Here is a 23,559-nt window from a genome sequence, read left to right on the forward strand (position 1 = left end):
TACTGCTAATGCAGTAGGTGGCATACTAATTCCATACTTCTCCAAGTTATTTATCTTGCATAATGTTAAGTCAACTGATAAATTACATCGAATATTTAGCAAGTGCTTTTTGTATTTCTTTTACAAGAATTGGCACAGATTTTAACATGGAAAGCAGTAATATTATATTTAAGCAGGTATGGGCAGGTATCCCTGCGAATTTTAAATTTAAATTGAAGATTTTAAAAATACCAAAATTCAAAAATCAAATTGACGTATGTAAAATAACAAAGATTTTATACATATCTGACAGATATCAGAAAGGGGATTCTGATATATCGGGACCTATTAACAACAGAGAAATGAACAATTAAGAAAGCTGATGTTTTTAAATTTTAAAGTACGTGCAGTGTAACAGCTACGTGAGAGTATACACCTGATGATGGCCATTTGAGGCCGAAACATGTAGTGTAGAGGAAAAGGAGACAAAAGAACTACAATAAATTGTTGCACTTAGGACGGAGTTTGTGTCATACATAGCATTAATATATTTTGGGGGAACTACAGGGCACTCCCCTGGGCCAAATGCCACCAGTTGGATATCTCTGATTTAATACAACAGAATAAGAAACTTGCCTTCTATAATGTACTTCATATGTATTAAATACACGTTTTAAAATCCACACCCTACATAAGAAATTAATTCAGTACACTGGCCAGTGCAATTTTAATGAACTAAAATGTCAAAAATAGAAAATAAAAAACTGATCTGGAGGGCCCTCAGAGAGAGAGACTCGGGAAACACTGAACCACACAAATTTCTCAAAGAGCTCTATCTTCTGGGATATAACACCATGTAGTCTGCTTGCCACCTGGGCTTATTCTTCAACCCTGATGATGGAAGTGGTATGTTCCTCCAAAACATTGGTGGACTTCCAACGGACTGCATGACGTGATATCCCAGAAGACAGAACTCTTCATAATCACCAATGTGAGAACCTCAAACCCTACACACAAATTTCTTGCTTACAGGATCCCCCCCCTTCTCAAATTTTATTCTGTATGACAGATCTAAAAATAAGGAACGGACTTCATAAATACACAATTGCCTCCTGCAAAAACCACAACCATATAAAAATGATTTATGTACTTTAATTACATTATACAAACATTTTAGAAATCAGCTTATTTCTGTCAAAGGCAGGACAACATAACATACAAATGTACGAGGCATACCAACACTAATAAAATTCAAATATAAAACAAGTACCTGTTTACTTGAATAGAAGATATTTAAACGTCTGAACAGTGCTTGAAGTGGAAATGAAAAGAAAGTGGAACGAAGTCAATTTGTGGGCGATTAGCAGGACAATGTTTAGAAACTCTGGTACAGATAAGTGAGCAGTTGTTATTGTGACAAGAGCATCCTGCCCCACTTTAAGCACTGTACTGAAACACCACCACCATCAACACCACCACCACGACAGCCAAAATTGAAACTGTTTTCACACCAGTAAGAAGACTGACTACTATTACAGCTTTGTACTTTTATTGCTACATTACATCTGTCAATGTTACAGGTTATTTGTGTGGAGCAAACAATATTTTAAACTAAAAATCATTTAATTATCATCTGTGAACATCCTGTTAAGCTCAAAATGTTTTTTTTTTAAATAAATGTCTGTAAATTTAACATCACTCTTAAGTACAATATATGCAGAATCACTCTTATTCCATTGTGCAATATTCTGCCGATAATGATCTCAATAACCTGAAATTTTAGCCTTCTTCTTCACGAATTCAGTCACAAATTTTAAAGCCTCCGTCTTCTTTCAAAATCAAAATATATATTGGTTTCTTTATGTTCCAACAGCACATCTATGAAAAATTAAACATTATCATACAAGACTAGGGGAAAGTGGTTGCATAAGGGATGAAGAAAATTGCAACAAGAACAACACGCAATGTGATGCACGTGAAAGTCGTACAGTTAAGTCAGGCTGTCACAACAACTAGCCGTCCGAAAATATGTTTATGCAGTTGGTTCAAGATTCCTCGATACAAATCCGGGCTCCACCAGAACATACGCAGAGGATGGTTGGCTGCAAGGAACAAAAGCATATGGGATGGTTACATGATGAAAGTTGCATTTCTGATGGTCAGCACAGGGATGGGGATAAGCAAGATCATCCCGAACAGGTGTGATGGGCTTATTCAGTCAATGCTGCACGTGTACAGCGGATACTGCAGCCATGCACTGTCACCTCACTGTGTGCTTTCACATGCTGCAAGGTATGTACACATGTGACCATCAGTATCGATGATGTAATGGCACAACAGCAGCGGGAAAATCTTGAAAAACACCAAATCCTTCTTATGATTGTGATCTTGCCTCAAACATAAAGACACTCTATCAGTAAGGTTCTTCTGCTGGACAGAAAACATAAGCAAAGCAGCAAGGTGACTTCTTCGTTGGCACAAAAAGAAATCATTCTGGTGATAGCATCCATCATCGGCCACAAATGTAAGCCACGGATGATACTGAGAAACTGTAATTCATCTCGGATGCCAACAAACTACCCTCACTACCAACATTATCTTTCCAACCCTCATGTAGCATCATAACGGTTATGTCAGACCACACCTGACGGGATATGTTCCGTACAGGTCTCAGGACTGAATGGTATGACCTCAGTATCAAAACTGGTTTATTGTAATATGACACCAAATATTCAAACAAACGACATAAAATTTACCCAGCAGTACTGTAACCTTTACATTGACAAGTGAGTCAGGGGTCTTAAAAAATTCTGACAACATTCAAATTCAAAGTCAGCGTCAAACAGAGGTGTACGGTGACAATTACATAGAAATGTTCTTGTACTTTCGACAGTAAGAATCTAGAAAAAATATACATAAATATATGTATATTAATGCAGAACTGTGCTAATATTTACAGCAGAATATAATAAGCAATAAGAAAAGGAACTTCACAAACAGATCAGTAGAACAACGCAAAATGTCTCCTCCAGTTATCTCAGATACACACTTCTGCTTGCTTCTTTTATACACTCAGGTTTAAACACTCATATCTGTCTGGCGTAATGCCCTCCTTCAGTTTGTGATACAGCGACACAGGCACAGCACTTCAGGTAGAGTGTACTGTTGTATTACATAGCTCCACCTCACCAGTGCACTTACAGACATGGCAGTATTTTTACGTATCTTCACACTCATACATTTCTTGTTCGTCCTACTGGCTTTCTGAAGCCACCACAGATAAAGGGTCAGACATCATGTCTGGCAACGCTGTGCCTCCGCCCTGAAACACAGTGATTCATCATAAATTCATAATAAATTAAAAATGTTAGTCACTATCAGATATATTTCTCTCTCCATGATGCTACCAGGATTTCAAACAAGTATCACACATGAAGAAAGTCGTCTTCTGGGTTTAGGCGCCGTGTATTCTTCGTTTTGGCTGACGTTTCGGAGGAACATTGGCCAAAACGAAGAATACACGGCGCCTAAACCCAGAAGACGACTTTCTTCATAGTCATCGCCATGAAAACCTCAAAACTTACAAAGTATCACACATCTTTATAAATTTGTATCAAAACAGCATTCATTCATGCTGTGGTCTTCTGTGTTGCAGCCTCGTGTAGTCCGGTAGGTTTCTGAGGAACATGCTGCCTCCATCTTCAGGGCCTTGTAAAATTTTCATGCACTCAACAACACAAATCCCAATTTGGTAAAATACTATGGTTTCAAATTGAAACAGGAGATAAACTGATTTGTGTAATGAATCCTAAAATCTGATATGTAACTTATTGACAAATTCAATGATCTTCAGCGTATAACTTGGTAACAATTCTGAACAAAAAAAAAGTCAGGCTTAACACTAGCCACATTAGCCAAAAGCCATGTATTTGCTTTTCTACATGTGCTTCGGGGGGGGGNGGGTCCTCACTGTAGCTGCAGCCTGATCAGAATACTGAACAATCCCTGCTGTCTACAAATACATAATGCAGGCAGTGTACAGTGGTCAGACCTGAGTCCTCAAGACCTCAACAACGGAAACAGTTTGAAAAGAAAATCTGGTAAGGTGCTCACAAAATAAAGGCAACAACTGAGTGAACAATACATGGACCCAGCAGAACACAAAACACTCAGGGTTTTGTTCTTTTGGATGCCAAAGAGAACTTACACATTCTTTTTCACTACAAATGGTGCAGATACCCGTCACAGGATCAGACAATCCCTTCTCACTTCATTATCCCTAGAAATTCAAATGAAATAAACCAACAGTCTCTATTTTGCTGCTGCTAACTTTGAACCACAGAATGTATGCAGGAAGCAATTTCCTTCAGCAAACATAAATGCCCAATGAAGACAACTGCTCTACAAACTACATCACAAAACGCTGGTATCTCACCTCCATAACAAGTGCTGAGCCAATGTTGTCCGTATCAACCTGTGAGCTGGTGGATGTAACAGGAATATTTAGTCCACTTCTTACATTGTGACTGTTGTGGTGAAGGAGACTAACACAAAACATTACACGAGCAATGGTTTTTAAAATTATTCTCTTAAAATTACATATATCAATTTGTGTCCTATTCACTGAAACGTACTCACTGTATGTATGTATTTAAGAAGAATAAAATCCTGCAGTAAATACTGACATGTTCTATATCCATCAGATAACTAAGTAATGACTCTGAGACAGTAGAAATAAGGTTCAAGATTACTGTCATCTGGGATGCCACCTCATACTTGGCAGACAGATACAAGAGTTTCAAAGGAACCTGCAGGCTTTGTGTTCAAGATCCTGAAGACAGAGGTAGCAGACTTCTCCGAAACATTTTTGCCTCTATACCAAATGCACGGTATCACATTACAGACCACCGTATCAAAACTATACATTTCATGACCCGGGTAAAAAAGTAAAGCGATCCCTGTAAGAGACCGTGAAGGCCCATAGGGTTGTGAGAAGTTGAGGCTCCCACATTATCTAGACAATCGGCTCAAAGATGGCGGTAAGGTTGTCAGCCTTACGCGCCGGCCACGCTTTACTCCCCAGGGACATAGTGTGGCTGTAAGGATTGAGTCAATTGAAAAAAAAAATCCAATGACCTCATCGGGACTTGAACCCGCAACCTTCCGGCTTGTAGCATAGCCCCTCAACCAACAATTTTTAAATATTACTGGTAGTCATAACATTCTAATCGCTGATAGGCCCACAGTGGATTTTTAAGTTCTGTTTAATAGCTCATCACTGCTTAAAATAAGTAACCACATGAGGACTGGAAGTCGTACCTCTCTGATTCACATTCACCCCAACGTCAAGTGTCTGTGGGCCCCCAGTCATGCCGTACCTACCCATACACAACATTCTGAGTCCTGCCATGCTTCTCCTTAGACTATCATACTGTACACTGCGTTAATTACTTGTATAAATCAAGGATTAAGAGCATCGTCTGATAAGCCACCATAATGAGTATCAAGTGAAGATACAAAGAAGTGAACAGCAAGAATAAATGGGACTAAGAAGGAGCCACAGAATTAAGAAACGTAGTAGGATTTTCGGATCACAGCACAAAACAACTTTCAAACGACTTTAAAAAATAAACAGTCAAGCAAAGTTGGTATCCATTTTACTGATCATTAACTTCTCAACAAAAGTTGTACATGACCTTTCACATCATATCGAATACTCTGTGCTGTAAGAGTGCCAGCAGTTCTGCAACTCAGTTCTGCTTCAACAATGAATCTTTTCCATGATAATCAAAACAACCAAATTTGAGTTTACTTACGAATTTCGTTTCTTAACTGATCCAGAATGAAATCTCCCTCCTTCTCCTCTGATACGGTTCATTGCGTGGCGATGGCGGGACTCGTGGAGGTATTTCTGAAAGAAGATGATTTAACTTTATGTAAAGGTGTCCCTGTGCTTAATGAAGCACCGCACCATGGAGACGAACTGGGTGGGAGTGAAGATATAGAACAACAGCTGCCACTACCCACTGAATATTATTCACAGATCAAAGCTTATGAACACTGTTCACCTCAGATTTCTGCACCATTAACATCAACCACAATAATGACAAATATTCTTACCGGTCTTTCTTTTGGTATCCTTCCTTCTGCCTCCAGTTTCGCACGGGCCTGTCTTCTCTTCAGGATCCGCCTGTACTGTTTTGCATTTACATACAACGGCTCCTCCTCAAGGAACTCAGTTCCAGGAAGGGGAATTCGTTGGAACTGTGGAACGCCACCAGTACCGGGCACCATCTGTTTGTACAATGACACACTTTCAGTATCATCCTGTAGCTGTAATACTCACATCTGACTGTAATGATACAATACTCACCATGACGATGTTTCCACCATTGACAGCCATCGCCTGGGGCACTGCAGCTGCAACACTGGTTGCACTGGGGCTGGTGACTGCGGCCTGGGGGGTGGCAGCGGGTGTGCCTGCAGTTGTGGCGGCTGTGGGGTTTGTTCCAGCCAACTGAACTAAATTTCCATTTAAGTTGATAACTGGAATAAGAAGTGCAGTTTACAAATATGCAGATGTAACATTTCCACCTCCATGATTCCTATTTCTGTCGTCTTACATTCAATTCATCACAGTTGCTGTTACCCTTACTACTGTGGTTGTCATCGTCACCATCAGTGCTCATCGCCATTAAAAATGGGCATCAAATGACTTACAATACAGAGTGTATTTAGTATTACTGTAGCGGCCTCCGTAGTCTAGGGGTAATGTTCCCACCTCATGACTCAAGTTATGCGGGTTCAAACCTGGCAGAGGTCGTGGAATTTTTAAGGGCAGAAAAATTCAGGGAAGAAGTCCTCCGGGAAAGACTTTAAGCCGTGGGTCCCGTGTCGTAGATTTACAGCACATAAAAGATCCTCATGTCTGTAGGAGACCTCTGAGCAAAATTAGGCAAAGTTTCCCGCCCAAGTAGTTTCCAATGCCTCCAGTAGATGGGGAAGTATCGGGAACCACTGCCAGCTTCGCTGCCTGAACGGGGCTGATAGCGAGCACCAGTACCAGCAGGGTATGGCGACTGGTAGAATATCAAAGGGGATGTACAATAGACTATTAGTCGCGGTGCATGGGGAAACCCACCCCCTCTAATAATAATAATAATATTAATATTACTGTCATCATCATGGTAAATGATGCCAACAATGATGATGATGAACAAAAGGCAAGAGAACTTCATGCAAACAACACGTTTTCACAAAAATTCCTATATATCCCACCAAAACATTTTTGTTGCACCTGAATACTCTCCTGCTATCTCATCCTCCAATTCTACCAGAGGCACAAAGTTTGCTAGTATTCTGACGACAAGTACATTTTAGTTGAGATACCTGTGGGCTGTGCTTGCTGGACACCATCTAGTTGCATGGGCTGGTAGATGAACGTCTGTCCATCCGAAGTCTGGATGATCTGTGCTTGTTGTGGCTGTTGGATCACTATCTGCTGTGCACTGCTGCTCTACAAGTGAAAGTTGTTATGTATGGCTTTACAAATGTTTCTCAAATTTTGGGCCATAATTGATGATTAAACATTGTACTTGACTTAACGTCAATTATTTATCATCCGTCGATATTGCAACACTCTTCCATTCGCCACTCAATTTAGTTTAACCTTATACACCTCGACACTACATGTTTCGGCCCCAAACAGCCATCATATGTTACAAATATTTTTATTAAACTGTGTTAAACTGCTACAGTGTCTTAGTTCATGTTAAAATCACACGCTGTACTCCTCTTTTTGAGGTAAAAACAAAATGTGGGTATAATAGAAACTTTAAGGGATTTTATCTGGTTTTACCTCAAAAAAGAGGGCAGTCTGCTGCTGCTAAACACTTCAGATTAATAACTTAAAATGTTGCCAAATAATTCTGGAAATCACTATACCAACTGTGTTTCCAGTAACATTTTAATTTAACCAACAGCCATCTGCACTGTACAAGTGCAAGAATTAAGAATATTTTTGTCTGGTATGTAAGAGTTCGGACAATATTAAAATGGATCTCAGACAGAGATAAGATGGGATGGGATGGTATGGATTGGATTGATTTGGCTCAGGATAGGGACCAGTGGGGGCTCTTGTGGACACAGTAATGAACCTTTGGGTTCCATAAAATGCTGGGAAATTCTTGAGTAGCTGCACAATTGACAGTTCCTCACGAAGGGCTCAGCTCCATGAGTAAGTAAGTGTAAGAGTTCACGAACCTGCAGACTTGAAACAGGCACCACTTGTATCTGCTGAAGCGCTTGGCCACTCTGCGTTGCTACTTGTATAGCCTGTGCCCCCTGTGGAACTGCATGCAGCATTATCTGCTGCCCGCCACTATGTAGCATCTGGCCAGCCTGATTCACTTGCAACACCTGCAAAACACAAGGGACACTAACAACTGACAACTATGTTTAAGATTAGTTGACACTCTACACAGAGATGCTAATGAGTTTGTGGGAACTGCCAACATTCAAGCAAGCGTGACAACACAAGCTTCATTGCTTAGCAACGACACGTAAACAGCGGTTGCTAGGCAAAGCCCACAACAATACGGAGAGTGACTGGTTTTCTATATGTCCGACTCTAGGTTACATAGGAAGATACAGTTACAGTCACAGTTCTAGGCGAAGCCCGACACAGAAAGTATAAGAGGCTTAAATTTGGCGGCGGTCAGGCATACGACCGTTCAAATGACTAGACTGCCGTGATAGCTAATACTATTAGGATATTTATTTATATATATATAAAAGGGCATAATCTTCTGTACCTAGCCTGGACTGACGGAGGCCGTGTAAATATTGTACATTTATATAAGTATGTATTGCAAATATGTGTAAATACAGACAATGGACAAATTACTACAGACTGACTAACAAATGACAGACCCGACCTCTCGTCAGAGAGGGCGCTACACATGGACAGGACAGTAACTTTCATACAAAAGAAATATCTGGTCATGAGCCCCAGCTGGGGCTCGACACCAAGACAGACAGACTGACTGACCGTCAGTGGTAACGTGACTCTGACTCTGACTCACAGTTCTAGATTCTACAGTTCTACAATTCTGGTTCAGTGTGTTCATTATTCTTATTATTATTCTTCAATTCTTCAAACGCAAGTGCGTCTGTGTATACGGTGCAACTGCAATAAATACTATATGACAGTTCAACTAGTGGTTGTCTCTTCATATGACATCCCACAAGTTGTTATGATGTAAGGAGTCCATGTAACATTCTAACCCTCAGTAAGAGAGACTGAGAAACAAATGAAAACCTGGGAAAAATTCAAAACTCGATGCTCACAATGAATGGAAGTTTAGTACATCCATTTGTTCAGTGGTGAGAACAGCAGTAGTTTGAGAGTGCCTGGACCCACACAAACTGACGCTTATATTCCTGCCACAGGACACATTCTATCTAGTTGGCAGCAAATGTGCACAACTGACATTTCTACTACTAACTACATTCTCAAGAACTACCTTAATTCTAACTACCGTGTGACAGAGGACATGGTAAGAAGCCTCGTGTATCGGCCCTTTCACCTCTCTCTTTGCCTATTATGTTTCCCCTTCCAATTATCTGCTTAGTTCCCAAGAATGTTAGGGAACTGGGAAGATATTTAAAATGTTTATTGAGACACAGGTTTTCATGATGAAAAATAGATGAAATTGGTTCATTCCAATTAATAGTTTCTTTCTAAGTTCATTCAGCAGCTAAAAAAAAATTGCTCACCTGAACTTGCTGTCCGCCCGCTCCAGCTGGGACAGCCTGCATCACTGTCACCTGCCCATCACTAGCCAACTGCTGCTCCATCGTAATTGGCTTGAAGCCAGAATCCACAGTGTTGGTCCTAATTCAGCTTTGACTATAAACACTGTTGAGAAAACAGCAAATTCAAATGTGTCACACCTCTTTGCTACATCAGGAAGAGATGAGACTATATTCATCATGGTTTGGTCTGGTAGGTGGGTATTATCATTTCAAGGGAAGCTATTGCCTCAGCCTTCATACACCCTGAAGAAGTAAGTAGGCAGTATGTTGTTCCTCAGAAATGCAGGTACCCATCTACCAGAACTTAAACACAGTGTCACAGCTCAAAAGACATTACAAATCTTCACCACAGTGAAAGCCCCAAATCTTATATACTGACCTTTACTCATGATCAACTAACTACAAGTTGCCTCAGTTTCACAACTCACAAATTAAAAATATCTTCAAATCTGTAAAAGGAAACTTCATCTATCCCCTATAATTCGATACACAGTCAACATTCTACTGAACATCACTGTCATGTGGGTGGCACTCAAGCTTTGTTTTCACGAGGTCCTGGGTCAAAATGTCATGCTGAAGATAAGCAAATATGTCAGCAGTTCCTGTCACTTCCCTCAGTCTCTCACACAACATCAGGATAGTACCCAAGCTGGTGCAGCAGTAGCAGGCATATGTTCCCCCCGTAAACCTTCTACTTATTATCACTGTCACTATCTACCTTCAGTACTTGCTTCAACATTGCCAAATAACCAACCCTAAGAAAAAATCTATGAAAGGTAAGGATGATATCAGAAAATAAACTTAGGCCTTGAGCATATTCTCAAATGACAAGGCGACAATGCTAGATTACAAACAAGACTTCCTTCGCACTAACAATTTTCAATGTGAATTTCAACAAAACATTCATTATATTTCTACAAATAGCCATTAGAATGAAATAATTACCTGCAGCATTAAGTAGAATTGAAAACCTACATACATGACCACTTAAATGGGAGTACAATACTGAGAAAGCAAAGGGACAACTACAAACATACACTATACATAACAGAGTTATTTCATTCCAATTCCAGGTTGGAAAAAATCTTCTTCCAAAACATTTCAAACTTGTGAAGATGCAATGTGTTCAGGGTTTTGAGATATTATTCTACATTAAGTCAATATGGGGATATAATAGCGCAGGTAAAAGCAAATGTAATTCAGAAGTTTTGTATCCAAGTAACCAACCATTTATTATAAAAACGTGTACTCGTTGTACTTAACCTCACTTCTTAATTTAATCAAGCTGCATAATAGCAGATAATAAGATAAATACGAGTACTCCACATTTAACCACACTCCTTCATTCACAAGAGCACCGCAGAATAGCATATTCACTACTGGTAAAAGTTTATGAAGACCCACAAGTATGATATAGCATATGAATATTACGTGGTAAAACCAATACCATAATAACAATTCTACATCAGGCACAACCTATTTAAAACAATGAATTATAGAAATGCATTTTTATGCAATGGACGCAGTATTATACATGGATCAACTACTATATCCTTACTTTTAATATGGCTATACACGTAATTAATTTACAGAACCTGTTTGTTCATATTTCTCTACTCGTGAACACAAAGGACTCTCATGAATGATTCCCATTCCTTCAACAAACGACGCAATGTAATTTATTGTCATATAACTTTATCCGAGATCAAATAAATTTTCCTTTTAACGCAAGGAAAATGTAATGCACTTTAATTTATATGACCTACTTTAAAACTGAGAAATACGCCACCAACTAAGCGAATATGAGAATCGTTGCTACAAACATGGCTTCCTTGCTATGTTTATCAAGAAGCGAAAATTAATCTAAGCTCTCCACACGGATTTATAATGAAAACAATCAAATTTTGCCGGCCTGCAGACGAATACATGATCACAGAAGTTCTTAGATAATTTGTGGACTTACATTGGATATTTTCGACAGCACTTTCCCAATGATTGGTCGGCAAATTGTACACCAATGGTCGGCGAATCACCAACCATACAACGGAAGGCCGAGCAGTACATTGGTGCTGTTGGCTACCAAACTACCACTCCCTGGCGAGCTAGCGACGCGCTAAGGCGGTCGATGCCCCGTTGGCTAATCGCGATAAAAGAAGAGCAAGATTAACACAGGATAGAAATTATCTTAGGAGTTAAATTTGCAACACAATAACAAGATAATTTTTAAAATCTTATTTCCATTTGGATATCTGACCAGATAATGAGACATCAGGTTGTTTCATTCCACGCAAAGTGCATCTTCATTATCTCTTCGCTTCTCGAAATTCCACAATTCAATTTTTTTTGTTTGCTAAAATGAAAGCGTACACGTAATTTTGTAGTTTCCTACAATTAATTGCTTTATGTCGCGAAATTCGTAAGGATTTTGATGGTCTAAATAGTGTTTCGAAATTGCCTAACATACCGGTTGATGTAGGTTACGTGCAATTAGAACCATTTAATGAAGTTAAAATACTCCTCCCTTACACTAGTTCAACTAAGAACCGGATTCTGCGCCCGTTTACTCTAATTTCACTATCTGTATCAGATGGCAACATTGCCAGAACTACAGCTGAACCTTGCGAAAACTGCACCCTCTGTTGGGGCTACTATAGTCCCCGAGAACCATAACGTCACTTTTGAAACACAAAGGCTATCTAGCCAAATTCTCGGTAAGACAAATGGTCAGTACCGTCAGTACACTATCAGTCTCACATGTGACCCCACACCGTGGGATCATCACGAAGGGAGGACGAATGTCAAATACTACCACAGCTCATATATTCCTTCCTGGCTACATTTCTGAATTCCGAACAATATAACGCTTCCCCCACTACCACCCGACATGACTTGAATACCACAAACCCTACGCGCCCTACCACAGTACACAATTGCCATCCCCCAAAACACTGACGACACTGACTGCGCGATGTTGTTAGCTAGTGCTGCCACGCGTGGCAAGCGTCAGAATTTACCTGTCCTTAACCGGTTTCAAGAGTTCTGTGTATGTAATCTGGCGGACAGGATAGGCTGGGGCAGATGATTCAGGTACTCGGGCCCTCCAAAATGTTAGTACCAAACGAAAAGAGTGCATTCTTCCCATTGGCATCCGTTACAACTTTATTTTTGATGTTACACGTTCATCTACTCAATATGTTTTTGTACCATAGCAGCACCAGCCTGCAGCAACTATCCTCCCTGTATTATTTAAAAAAAAATTTTTTGGTGCATACGAGAAATATGCAGTCCAGAGAGCCTGAAACTTCAGAGCAACAAAACAGAAAGAGAGAATGCCTTCCAACCACCTTACCGCCTTCTGCAAGTTTCTTGCTCAACTTACTCTTTGACCCTGTGGGTGGCTGCAATATGTTCCTCCAAAATGTGGGGCTCTGTCTGAACCACAAGGCATTTATTACAACCTAGACAACCATTCTTCAATACTACTTTCTTCACGTGAACATTCATGCAAAAATTATAACTGAAACTTCAAGAACACTATTTTGGACAAACTAACACGTGTTCACGGTACATCTTTTAATACATGGGTTGGATAAAAAGTAGTGGCAACACTGCTGTAACATGAAAGATGTGCTTCAGGTGGCACTAGCACCGTCTGTAGCATCCTAGCTCTCCTCGCTCAAAGAACGTGAGCCCTACACAGAGTAATGTGAAGGCGATGTTCCTTGTGGCATGCAACATCGATGGAGTGATACTGCACCAAACTGTACCTCAACAGACACTAAACCCTGCTTACTCCTGCAATTTCCTGCGTAATCATCTTCATTCAGCACTCCTGAGAAAGCGATGACACTTGCTGGCAACAAACCCCATCATCCTTCATGACAATGCAAGGGCTCATACTGCTGATGCTGTCAAGGTTCTCCTTCCCCTCTCGCGATGGGAGATCCTTCAACATCTGCCATACTCACCCAATATGAGTCCATGCGATTATGATATCTTTGCCAAAATGAAAGATCCACTGCTAGGGTTACATTAAAACACAAGAGAGATTATTCATGCTGTAGGGCAGTCACTGCTGAACATCAAAAGAAGTGAATGCGCTGATGGTGTGACGTCTTCCACAAATTTGGCAGGTGGTGGTACACATGGGGGGGGGCGATTATATTGAAGGAATGTATGTATGTTTACCTCAGGTAATAAAGTAATTTCAGAACTATAGAGGCGTTGCCACTACTTTTTATACAACCTATGTATAACACTTATACGTCACACACATGGGGCAAGACAGCCCTAGTGGCATTCTCAGACTTGCATTCTGCCTCTCAACTTTTTTATCACGATTTTTTCAGTCACTCAAGGAAAATTTGAACGTAATACCTCAACTTAGGTCATGACCACTTCCTTCCACACTCCTATCTCAGTGGCATTTAATTGTTACATGTTAATTCTCAAGTTACTGATACCTTCATTAACCTAACTATGCATAAATAAATAAGGCTGCTTTACCAAAGCACAACAGATGCAACAAGAAAAAGCTATCTTCTGATTTCAGACTTTCACATTGCAGTTCTTCAATTATGGTGGTTACCATCCACTACTAGACCACATGATGTCACAAGTCAGCAGACAACATGAACACTCTCATCTTACCTGGATAATTTGCCTGCTTCTTTTGTAAGGACAAGGCCCTTCAAGTTTACCTACCAACAAAAAAGCACGTAACATATTGCATGTAACTGCACGGTTAAAGAGATCACCACACCAGTGCAGTACAGCAGTTTTGTAAAAAGGCTCACTGCAATAGCATGTCACTGAACATCGCATATTCTTCTTACATATTGCTGAACATTATATTTAGGGATGCTTTCATTTACAGGAGAGAGTGGAAAATTAATTCATTATTTGTACCTTGCAAGAACAATTCACTATATTTTCATCTCAACTGAGTCCCTGTTCCATTAATATAAAATTACAACTCACATTTCAGCTAATTAAATTTAATTATGCCAAATGTACAACCTTTCCCCTTCTACTGACTAGGAGACGGATACAAAGCAAGCGTTCTTTTACCCTCTTCAAAAAAAATTATATACCAATGATTCATTTTAAATTTCCTTTACATATGACCTTTACCATTTCATGACAAAAAGGCAACATTAAATATTATATAACAGGACCTAAATACCATAAAATACTTGTAAAACATATGTAAGCTTTTAAATACACACTTTTCTAATGATACATTTTTAAAGTATTATCACCACCAAGACCCAATATTACAAAATATGTAGTTGAGGAAAAGCATATTGGTCCAACTAATCATTGTACTTTTTTATAAGCTTATTTATGAAGATTACAGATATTTATGTAAATTTTGAAAATTATGTATCTTACATATGAGGAGGAACCACTGATAATGCACAAGCCTGGAGCCTCCCTGCTTTGGCAGGACAATAAGCAGATGGTCTACATCAAATGAAAACCTATGAACAACTAAGACTTTTAGAAATTTTACCTGAGAAAATGGGAAAACATACACAATTCTATCTTTACTGTTGCATGCATGTACTGTGTTTGAACTGACTGGTGCTGCATATTTCATGAAGAGCGCTGTCCTGTAGATAATGAAGAAGAGACAAGATATATTGCAGATAATCCAAAATTTGTGGTCATTTTGAAGATGTACGTAAGAAAATATTAACTCAAATTGGTCACATATCTAAATAAATTTTGCTTTACCTCTGAATGTTGGTATAATCTGTATACTGTTTACAACACTCAATATGAGTGATATGAGGGTGGAAGGATGTTGGGGCTTAAAAAGAAGGCTGTGTCAGAAATGTACATGGCACAAAGGTACCCCACAGTCTGAACTCTTACAACTAAGGCTAACCCCATGAAGCTGGACAAAAAATTACACTTGTAACAGGGTTCTGAAGCAAAAAAATATGGTCCATACTCAACACAAAAAAAAATATTTCTATACAATTCTGGTTGCTCAAAAGTCTAAAATATACAATTTTTGGTGCTCTACATTATGCTATACGAATATTCCGTTGGACACTGTCCATTATTTGAGGTATATTCGACACATTTTAAAGCTGGCAGCACTCCTGTCTCCAGGTGCGACTGGTTGTCATTGTGAAAGATTTTTATTATACCTTATTTCGATATTAGTTGTCACTGAACCTGGGGACTTTTGAATACTATGTATTCAGAAGGGTCCATAGCTCAGTTCCAATTAACACCGCTTACACAAATAGCAGTAGTAGTAGTGGTAGTAGTAGTAGTAGTAGTAGTAACCACACAACAGAAGTAGGCCAGCTCCTAAAAGCCTCATGTAGCAAATATACTTCAGACAACATGCAATATCCAACACATTTCATACAATAAATCAACCACAGCAGAGAATCATATGTTTGGCAAAATCATACAACCTGTAACTGCATCATAAAGTTATCCACTGGCCTTCATATCCTGATGTATTAAACTCAAGCCTCCAATCTGTCATGGATTTTATGTAATTCGCACTAGAAGACTTCCTGTAATCAGCTTGAAAATTGTGTACAACAGTGGTATCTCCCCTTAATCAGATCTCATTTGTTATGGAACATAAAACTGAACGATGCTCTCTAAGCCACACTCATTTTTTCACATTAAACAAGCTACTAATTTGATACAAAATAAATATACTTGGGTTAAGACAATATAAAATATGATAGATAAAGCAGATGAGAGATTCGCCAAATAAGGTAACATCCAATGTCCACAAAGAGCTACATGGAACGATACACTGCAAATTTATAAGAGCATATCACATGAAACTATTGACAGAGAAACGGGAGAAGCTTCTTCACATGAAAAACTAATTACTTTCCCATTCAAATACAATCTAAAACACCATAACCTGATGACCAAATAGAGATGCAACAGTGGTAAGCGTTCCGCCCACACCACTCACTCAATCCTAATACAACAGTGAGTGCCTCATGCATCGCAGGGACACTTCACTTCAAATTGATATGTTTCTCTTCATACAAACATTTAGATTTGATTTAAATGTGAATAACCGTTTTTTTATTCAGAAATTTTCTAAGCTTTTTTTTTTAAGTTGTGAGAAAATTGGCGGTGACAAATTTGAAGATTGTCCACTAAATATTGTTACATTGTCAGTAGAAAACTAGATACTTACACCTTAAAATTGGCACAGGTAACATTCCTTGCATACAATATATCTATGTATAAATTTGTGGCCACTGATTGGATCACAAGAGCCAAAATCCATATCTTCTTCAACTTAAATTTGGTATTAACATATACTGTTGACTTCAGTTCAAGATGACATGGACACAAAAATGTCAGGCCATTACACAGTTAAACTCAACAACAGCCACAAACTGAACAGACATAAACCACACACACACACACATACATGCATTCACTCCAATACATACATACACTTTATGATATTAATTTGACTTCATGGGGTAATGTTACATATTTTCTTTGAACTCTGTAATAACCAAGTTTCTTAAAATTTACATGCCAGGGGTGTCAAAACATATGGCCTGCAGAGCCAATATTGCCCTTGTTAATTTTTAGGCCGACCTTATATGTGTAACTACACAATTTCCATATGGCCAGGAAAATGTACAGCAATTTGTGTCTGAGGTAGCAACAGTCTCCTGAACTACACTCAGATCACAAAGAAAAACAATGAAAAACTCACTCAGTACTTCCTCCAGCATGCCTGATACTCTCCTAGTCAACTAGCCATTCTGTTCGCACGAATGTTACTAGCAATAATCTTTGCCAACATGCATTTTGAGCTAGTTCACAGATGCGGAATATAACTTGAGTCTCTGAGTGATATCATCCTTACTACTCGTGAGACTTCTGTGTCATGTGTGTCCTGTGTGCTAATGAACAACACCTGTGTTAACAGAAGATCAATACTAGTGCAGGAGCACTTCCATGAACCAAACGATTATAAAGCCTAAATAATGATAATAATAACACACAAAAGATGAATGGACAACAGATGGAGCCAAGCAGACCTTAAGAATGACACCCCCACTTCAGAGATGCTGATTAAAGAACATAAATTATAAACCACAGTGCACACTGTTAAGTTGGTAACTGAACATTAATGTTTTGCATTACACCACAGTATTCTAAATAAATATACAAAATAATACTCAACCCAAGGCAGTAAATATTTAAACACTAATCAATCCCATAATTGTGTTTTAGACTACCACAGTGAAACACTAGTTTGTTACCTGATACAAGTAATCATTATACAAAGAAAAAGGTAATAAAATAAAAAAAGATACTTAAAAACAAGGTATTCTGACACCATATCTCGGCTTGTGCTCAATTTATGAAGCTCAATACAGCACGACGCCAATCAACATCCCGTTCTCAATACAGAAAGCAATGAGGTATTGTAAACTCCACTACACTATTTACACCAAACTAAAATGCTCACATTGTGGACAGAAAGTATGTCTGAAGTAAGAACAAACCCTCAACTCTCTCTCAGTCTGCATGTACAACATGTATGAGCAAAGGGTGTTACATGAGAAGTCCCTGCACGTCTTCCACAGTGAACCAGTCCTTTCCTCCCCAACCACATTTAAAAATACACTATTTACAGGTTTGTTCTTATTTCAAATTTGCAGCCTAAGCTCATAGCCAATTATACAATTCTGAGTTATATATGTCATGTGGTTATTATTCTTGACACAAGACTGTTCTAATACAGAATACAGTAAAACAGAGAACACACTTGGACTGCAATGATTCAGTTCTTAATACAACACCCATCTTTAAGAACGAGAAAAACATCAAGAAGAAAATTGATATAATGCAGCTCACATACATGGAACAGACACTTGAGGTTGCTGAATGGAGGGCACTACACACTGTATTAGTTCCAACTTTCAACACCCAGCATTGTACTTTTAAACCATGTCTGCTACGAATCACACTGGGACGAGGAGAAGAGGGAATTTCATACTCATTATATCCCAATTTAAGTGTTTCAAGCATCACATAACCAGAGATCCAACAACTACAAATTGATTTTCATCCTTAGGCTTTTGTGGTCTCTATCTAATGTGTAACTTAAACTTTCAGAGTTTACCCACACCGTGTCAAAGCTGTTCTCACATTTCAGGGCATTTTGTAGTCACCCTTTTCAGGATGAATGAGGGTGGGAAAAGGTCAAGGACCGGCACTAAGTTCTCACAGTTGGAGTACAGGTTGGGGGGAGGTTACTCATCTTCAACACAAGATACAGTCAAACCCAAGAGCCAAGTTACATATTAACTAGAAATTTAATTCTAAAGGAACTGTAGTTTTTATTTCACAAAGTATAAAAAGGCATTACCAATGCTGAGTCTTATGCAATTTACCACAGGGCTAAACTAAACTGTAAGTAGGCAGGAACATTATTTTGTGTCTTTGGTAGAAACTACAAAATTTGTTCAAGAACATAGTGAACCATGTGGAGAGTGCAGTACACATGACTTCAATCACCAATTTATAAACACATATACACTTCAGTGATGGAGCCAAAGACCTACATATACATTACAATGTATATTAATAAGGCAATTCATGTTATAAACCGTGCATTTATAATACAACAGTGTCTCTACAATCCCTCAAACTATTAAAAAAAATAGTGTGTAAATATTCGTGTACTTGTAATACATGGAAGGCTCACCCAAGCTCACACACACATACATATACAAAAATTATCTATTAGTTACTGATTTTATAGAAAATGAAAATTATGCACTGAAAATTTATTACATGAAAAAGCGTGCAAAGTGTATCCACCCTTCAATCCACATTACGTAATTGCAAGCAAATGATAAAAATAAAAATATGAGGAAATTAAATGGGGAAATTACATTAACAAAGTTTTAATTTCTACACACAATTTATAAGGCTACTGTGATTATGAAATGTCACACATCAACACTACACACAACAATATAAGAGGGAGGATGAGGTAAGCTTCACCTCCCAAAACCTTCATTTATCAATATCTTAGTTTTAGCTCCAAAAATATGGTTATTCTTCCATAATTAAATTCTATTCACTACAACATTCATGTTATCACTGAGTGTGCTCTCCATGGTTAATATGTTAGGATTGCTAACCAGTCAACACACCATGGTCAATATGTCAGGATTAACAACCTGTGGAGCAACACATGTACCATGTTATTCTTCTAAAGTACACAGAACATTTGGAATAATCCACACTAGGGATCAGTTGTGCTCTACGGATCCATAATTTGATCAGTCATGTCTAAACACTATCTATCTACAATAAAAGTCAGTGCTTTTGCACTTTCATATATCACAACTATTACCAGTTTACCTGTACTAATAATCACCCAATATCTTAAAACATACAAACATGCATATGTGTAACACTGAACCAATGACTAAAGGATACAATAATAAATATGTGCTCTACCAAGGAGGATGGAGTTCAGCCAGTCTCAATAAAGCTCTGGTTTGATCAGAAGGCTTCAAATACTGAGAGGCAGCTTAAAGCAATATATGAGTTGCTCAGACACAATCTTGACTGGCTCCCTTGTACGTTACTGTCACTGCCAATACACAAGATTGTGATGTCGAACACCGCTGTTAACGAGGGAGATGAAGCGCCTCATTTTAAAGTTACCAGATCAATGACCACAGATTCAGGCCAGTTACAGACAATATGACGATGACATACTTTCCTTTCAAACATCTGAGGTTATATAAATGAGTGAAATGCACTGAATGCAGCGGCATATGAAAGCTAATTTGAAATAATTTAGCTGAAGAATTCTGCAGAGAAGACAAAGTAATCACACCTTCAGGGCTCTTTTTGATCTTGCATTACCCAGATAATTTAACAATTTCCATGAAATTATGTAACTTGATGTTTTAACCATTGAGAAGATTCTTATGGTGGATTCTGGATTATGTTGTGTGTAATCTAGCAGATGAATACCCCACCATAATATATGCTGTCATAAACCAGATAATGCAAAAATTCCACCAATTCTTCAGACTAATTAGCATTATGCAGTGTTTATGTCCTCAAGCACCTGCCATAGGAGTTTAAAGAAACCCCACAAAATTACATCTTGAAACTTGGAAAACTACGAGCCTCTATCTCTACCTCAAATCATATCTGCTAACAAACTATATACACATCAAATGCAGTGCAGGCAGGTGTTGCAACTGCAGCTGTACGCTGTTTTGTCTGAGCAACTGCTGACAAACAGAAAGTCAATTTGATAACACCATCATTTTTCTACCAAGGACCATCATCCCATGCTCTCTCCTGGCTGGCATACCTTACTCTGTACTCAGAGGGCTTATACTATATCCCTACTGCTGGCCCTTACACTTTGCCAACTTTGGCATTCTCATCAGCTGTGCCTAATTATCACAATTATATATGCACATGCATATTCAGCAGATTGTTACATCACAATAAACACATTTTATATAAACTACCTTTTGATATCAGGCAGGGGTCATGCAGGAAGAGCCTATCATTTTTGTGGGTCATATTTCTGACCAGAATATGTAAACATTCAATATTTTACGTGAATTTAAAAGCTTTATGAAAAACAGGAATTGTTTGGAGTAAGAGTGCCTTTCTGTGTGAGTACACAGTAGTACTATACCTGAATTTATCTGAATTTTCTGTGCAATATCGGTGGGGGAGATCAGACAAATTAAGCACTAATTTATGATAGAAGATTCAAGGCACTGCCAAATCATTAGTGAACTAAATAATGTGCAACACACTTAGCCACAATTCTGTCTGTAACGAAGAAATTCTGCAAAGTAGGAGGATGTCAAAGGATCATATACATTTGTATACATGTACTCTGACATCCTGTCAAGTGCTACAAATCCCGAATGCGCTTCATACTCTTTTCAGACAAGTTGTATGACCTGGTTATAACACATGGCCAGTTGGCATGACCCCAATATTCTCTGCCAAGGGAACTAGGCAATTCACATCAATAACAGCAGTTCAACAGAGTGGCTTGGCTAAAATTTTCAAAATAACAAATGAATCACCATATCATAAGTTACAAGTAATTTAATTCTATTATGATTCAATAATGGTAGCATGGGGGACGGGGAACATTATCTCAAATTAAAAGCATACAATCATAATTTAAATAGGCACATTGATTTGGGATTTTCCTTAAAAACGTACCTACAACATCACATTCAAAGTTTATCCCTCTAAAACAGTCCTTGAGAACCTCACTTCCTGATCACTGTAAACTCTCCTTAAAATGCGCTTGTCACAAAGGATAAAATATAAATATCTAACAGCATCACATTTTAAAACAAGGCTGATAGCATCTCACTGCTACTATGTACAACTTGTTCACGACTTTCATAAAAATTGCTGACAGTTTTCTTACACTATGTACAGATTGCAATGGACATTTCTTGTTACCAACATTTAATTCATATGGTAACTTGCAGGCAGGAATGATTGATAAATAATTACAATACGCAAGCAACTAAACACAAAGAAGCACATGTTATATCTCTAGTTGGTTGCTTCTTTCCCATGTTGGATACTTAATATACACAGACAAGACTTTCGATCCCATACAGTCCTAAGGACAGTTTTAAAAATGCAAAATAGCAAATTCAGAATTGTGTAATGTACATCAAGTACATTTAATTCATGCAAAAATAATTAAACATCAACAAACAATAAATACACAAATCGAAAAGAAATGTCCAAAGGACTTTCATAAACACACACATACCTATATATACACACATACATACACAAAAAGCTTATTCCAGAAGAAACAACAAATAATGGAACTATAACAGGTAATACAAGAACGCCTCAATTAATGGACATATCCAATCAAATTTTATTATTTCATCCTTTCTTTTATTTCCTTCTATACCCAGGTTCTTGTCAAAGAAAAAGAAAAAAAGTCCCTTTAAATATCAGGGAATCAACTTCAATCATCCAAAAACACTTTGTTCTCCTCTCAAAAGCGTCGTCAGGGCAACCCCAAAATGTATTTCTTTCTCTCTCATAAACCTTAATTATCATGTTTCATAGGAGACCCTTCGTTTCAGAGATCACAACATATTTTCTTTCGTTCGTTGTGGTACATACCAAGAAACCCAGTTTTCAAAGTAAACTGGCAAATATCAAGAAGTACATGCTAAGGAAACATTATATTCTCCTCCTTTGACCAGGAACTGAGTTTCTGATAGTCTCAAATCATGAAGAGAGTAACTTCAGTGAAAATCTAGCAGCAGTTGCTCCATGTGTGTTCATACCCAAACACGCGGACAATGAGAGCAACATTACCTTCTTACTCTGTGAACCACAGACTAGGCTGATACTGGTGTGATTTCGCTGGGCTGAGAGGAGCAAATCCATATGATGCTGCCACCTGGGGGTGGGCTGGAAACACAGCTGCTGGTTGCATATGTGCAGGGAGGGGGTGTGAAGGATGTGTTGCCAGTACTGGTCGAGTACTGGCATGATGTGCTGGAGGGGGCAATGCCCTGCTGAAACACATGCAACAAAACCTGCTAGAGCAGTGGTCCATAATCTTGTGCTTATGATCCTCACAGTGAATCAGCTGTAAAATTTGTACATTCCACATGATGTCAGGCTCTAGCCAATTTTATTTCAACAAAGAAACATTTCAACATTCATATCAATTAGGTAACAATTATC

At 38.5% G+C, this 23,559-nt stretch overlaps 2 protein-coding genes across 19 annotated transcripts in view; both read right to left on the reverse strand.

Moving 5' to 3' along the window:
- Positions 1–1,113: 1,113 nt before the first annotated feature.
- LOC111870935 (nuclear transcription factor Y subunit alpha) lies at positions 1,114–12,733 on the reverse strand. Of its 10 annotated transcripts, none has more exons than XM_023863591.2 (10): positions 12,050–12,733; positions 11,759–11,932; positions 9,757–9,898; positions 8,242–8,397; positions 7,369–7,495; positions 6,353–6,525; positions 6,100–6,273; positions 5,796–5,890; positions 4,415–4,460; positions 1,114–3,301 (listed from the first exon to the last, which is right to left on the reverse strand). In XM_023863591.2, the coding sequence occupies exons 3-10, from the start codon at positions 9,835–9,837 to the stop codon at positions 3,233–3,235; spliced, it is 921 nt and encodes a 306-aa protein (XP_023719359.1). In that variant the 5' UTR covers positions 9,838–9,898; positions 11,759–11,932; positions 12,050–12,733; the 3' UTR covers positions 1,114–3,232. The 10 variants fall into 10 exon arrangements, with proteins under 10 accessions (XP_023719359.1, XP_023719350.1, XP_023719360.1 ...); XM_023863582.2 differs by having other exon boundaries at positions 4,415–4,523; positions 12,050–12,732; XM_023863592.2 differs by lacking the exon at positions 4,415–4,460.
- A 2,043-nt stretch (positions 12,734–14,776) lies between these two features.
- Positions 14,777–23,559, reverse strand: part of LOC111870943 (homeodomain-interacting protein kinase 2) — a 36,303-nt gene continuing 27,520 nt past the window's right edge. For 7 of the 9 annotated variants that reach the window (XM_023863609.2, XM_023863604.2, XM_023863608.2 and 4 more), the window contains one exon: positions 14,777–23,387. In XM_023863609.2, the coding sequence (XP_023719377.1) occupies positions 23,189–23,387 (199 nt within the window). In that variant the 3' untranslated portion in view covers positions 14,777–23,188. The remainder of the gene's footprint in view (positions 23,388–23,559) is intronic. The other 2 variants (XM_023863611.2, XM_023863606.2) reach the window with 1 other exon arrangement.

Source organism: Cryptotermes secundus, unplaced genomic scaffold (assembly GCF_002891405.2).
Source record: "Cryptotermes secundus unplaced genomic scaffold, Csec_1.0 scaffold928, whole genome shotgun sequence".
Classification (NCBI taxonomy): domain Eukaryota; kingdom Metazoa; phylum Arthropoda; class Insecta; order Blattodea; family Kalotermitidae; genus Cryptotermes; species Cryptotermes secundus.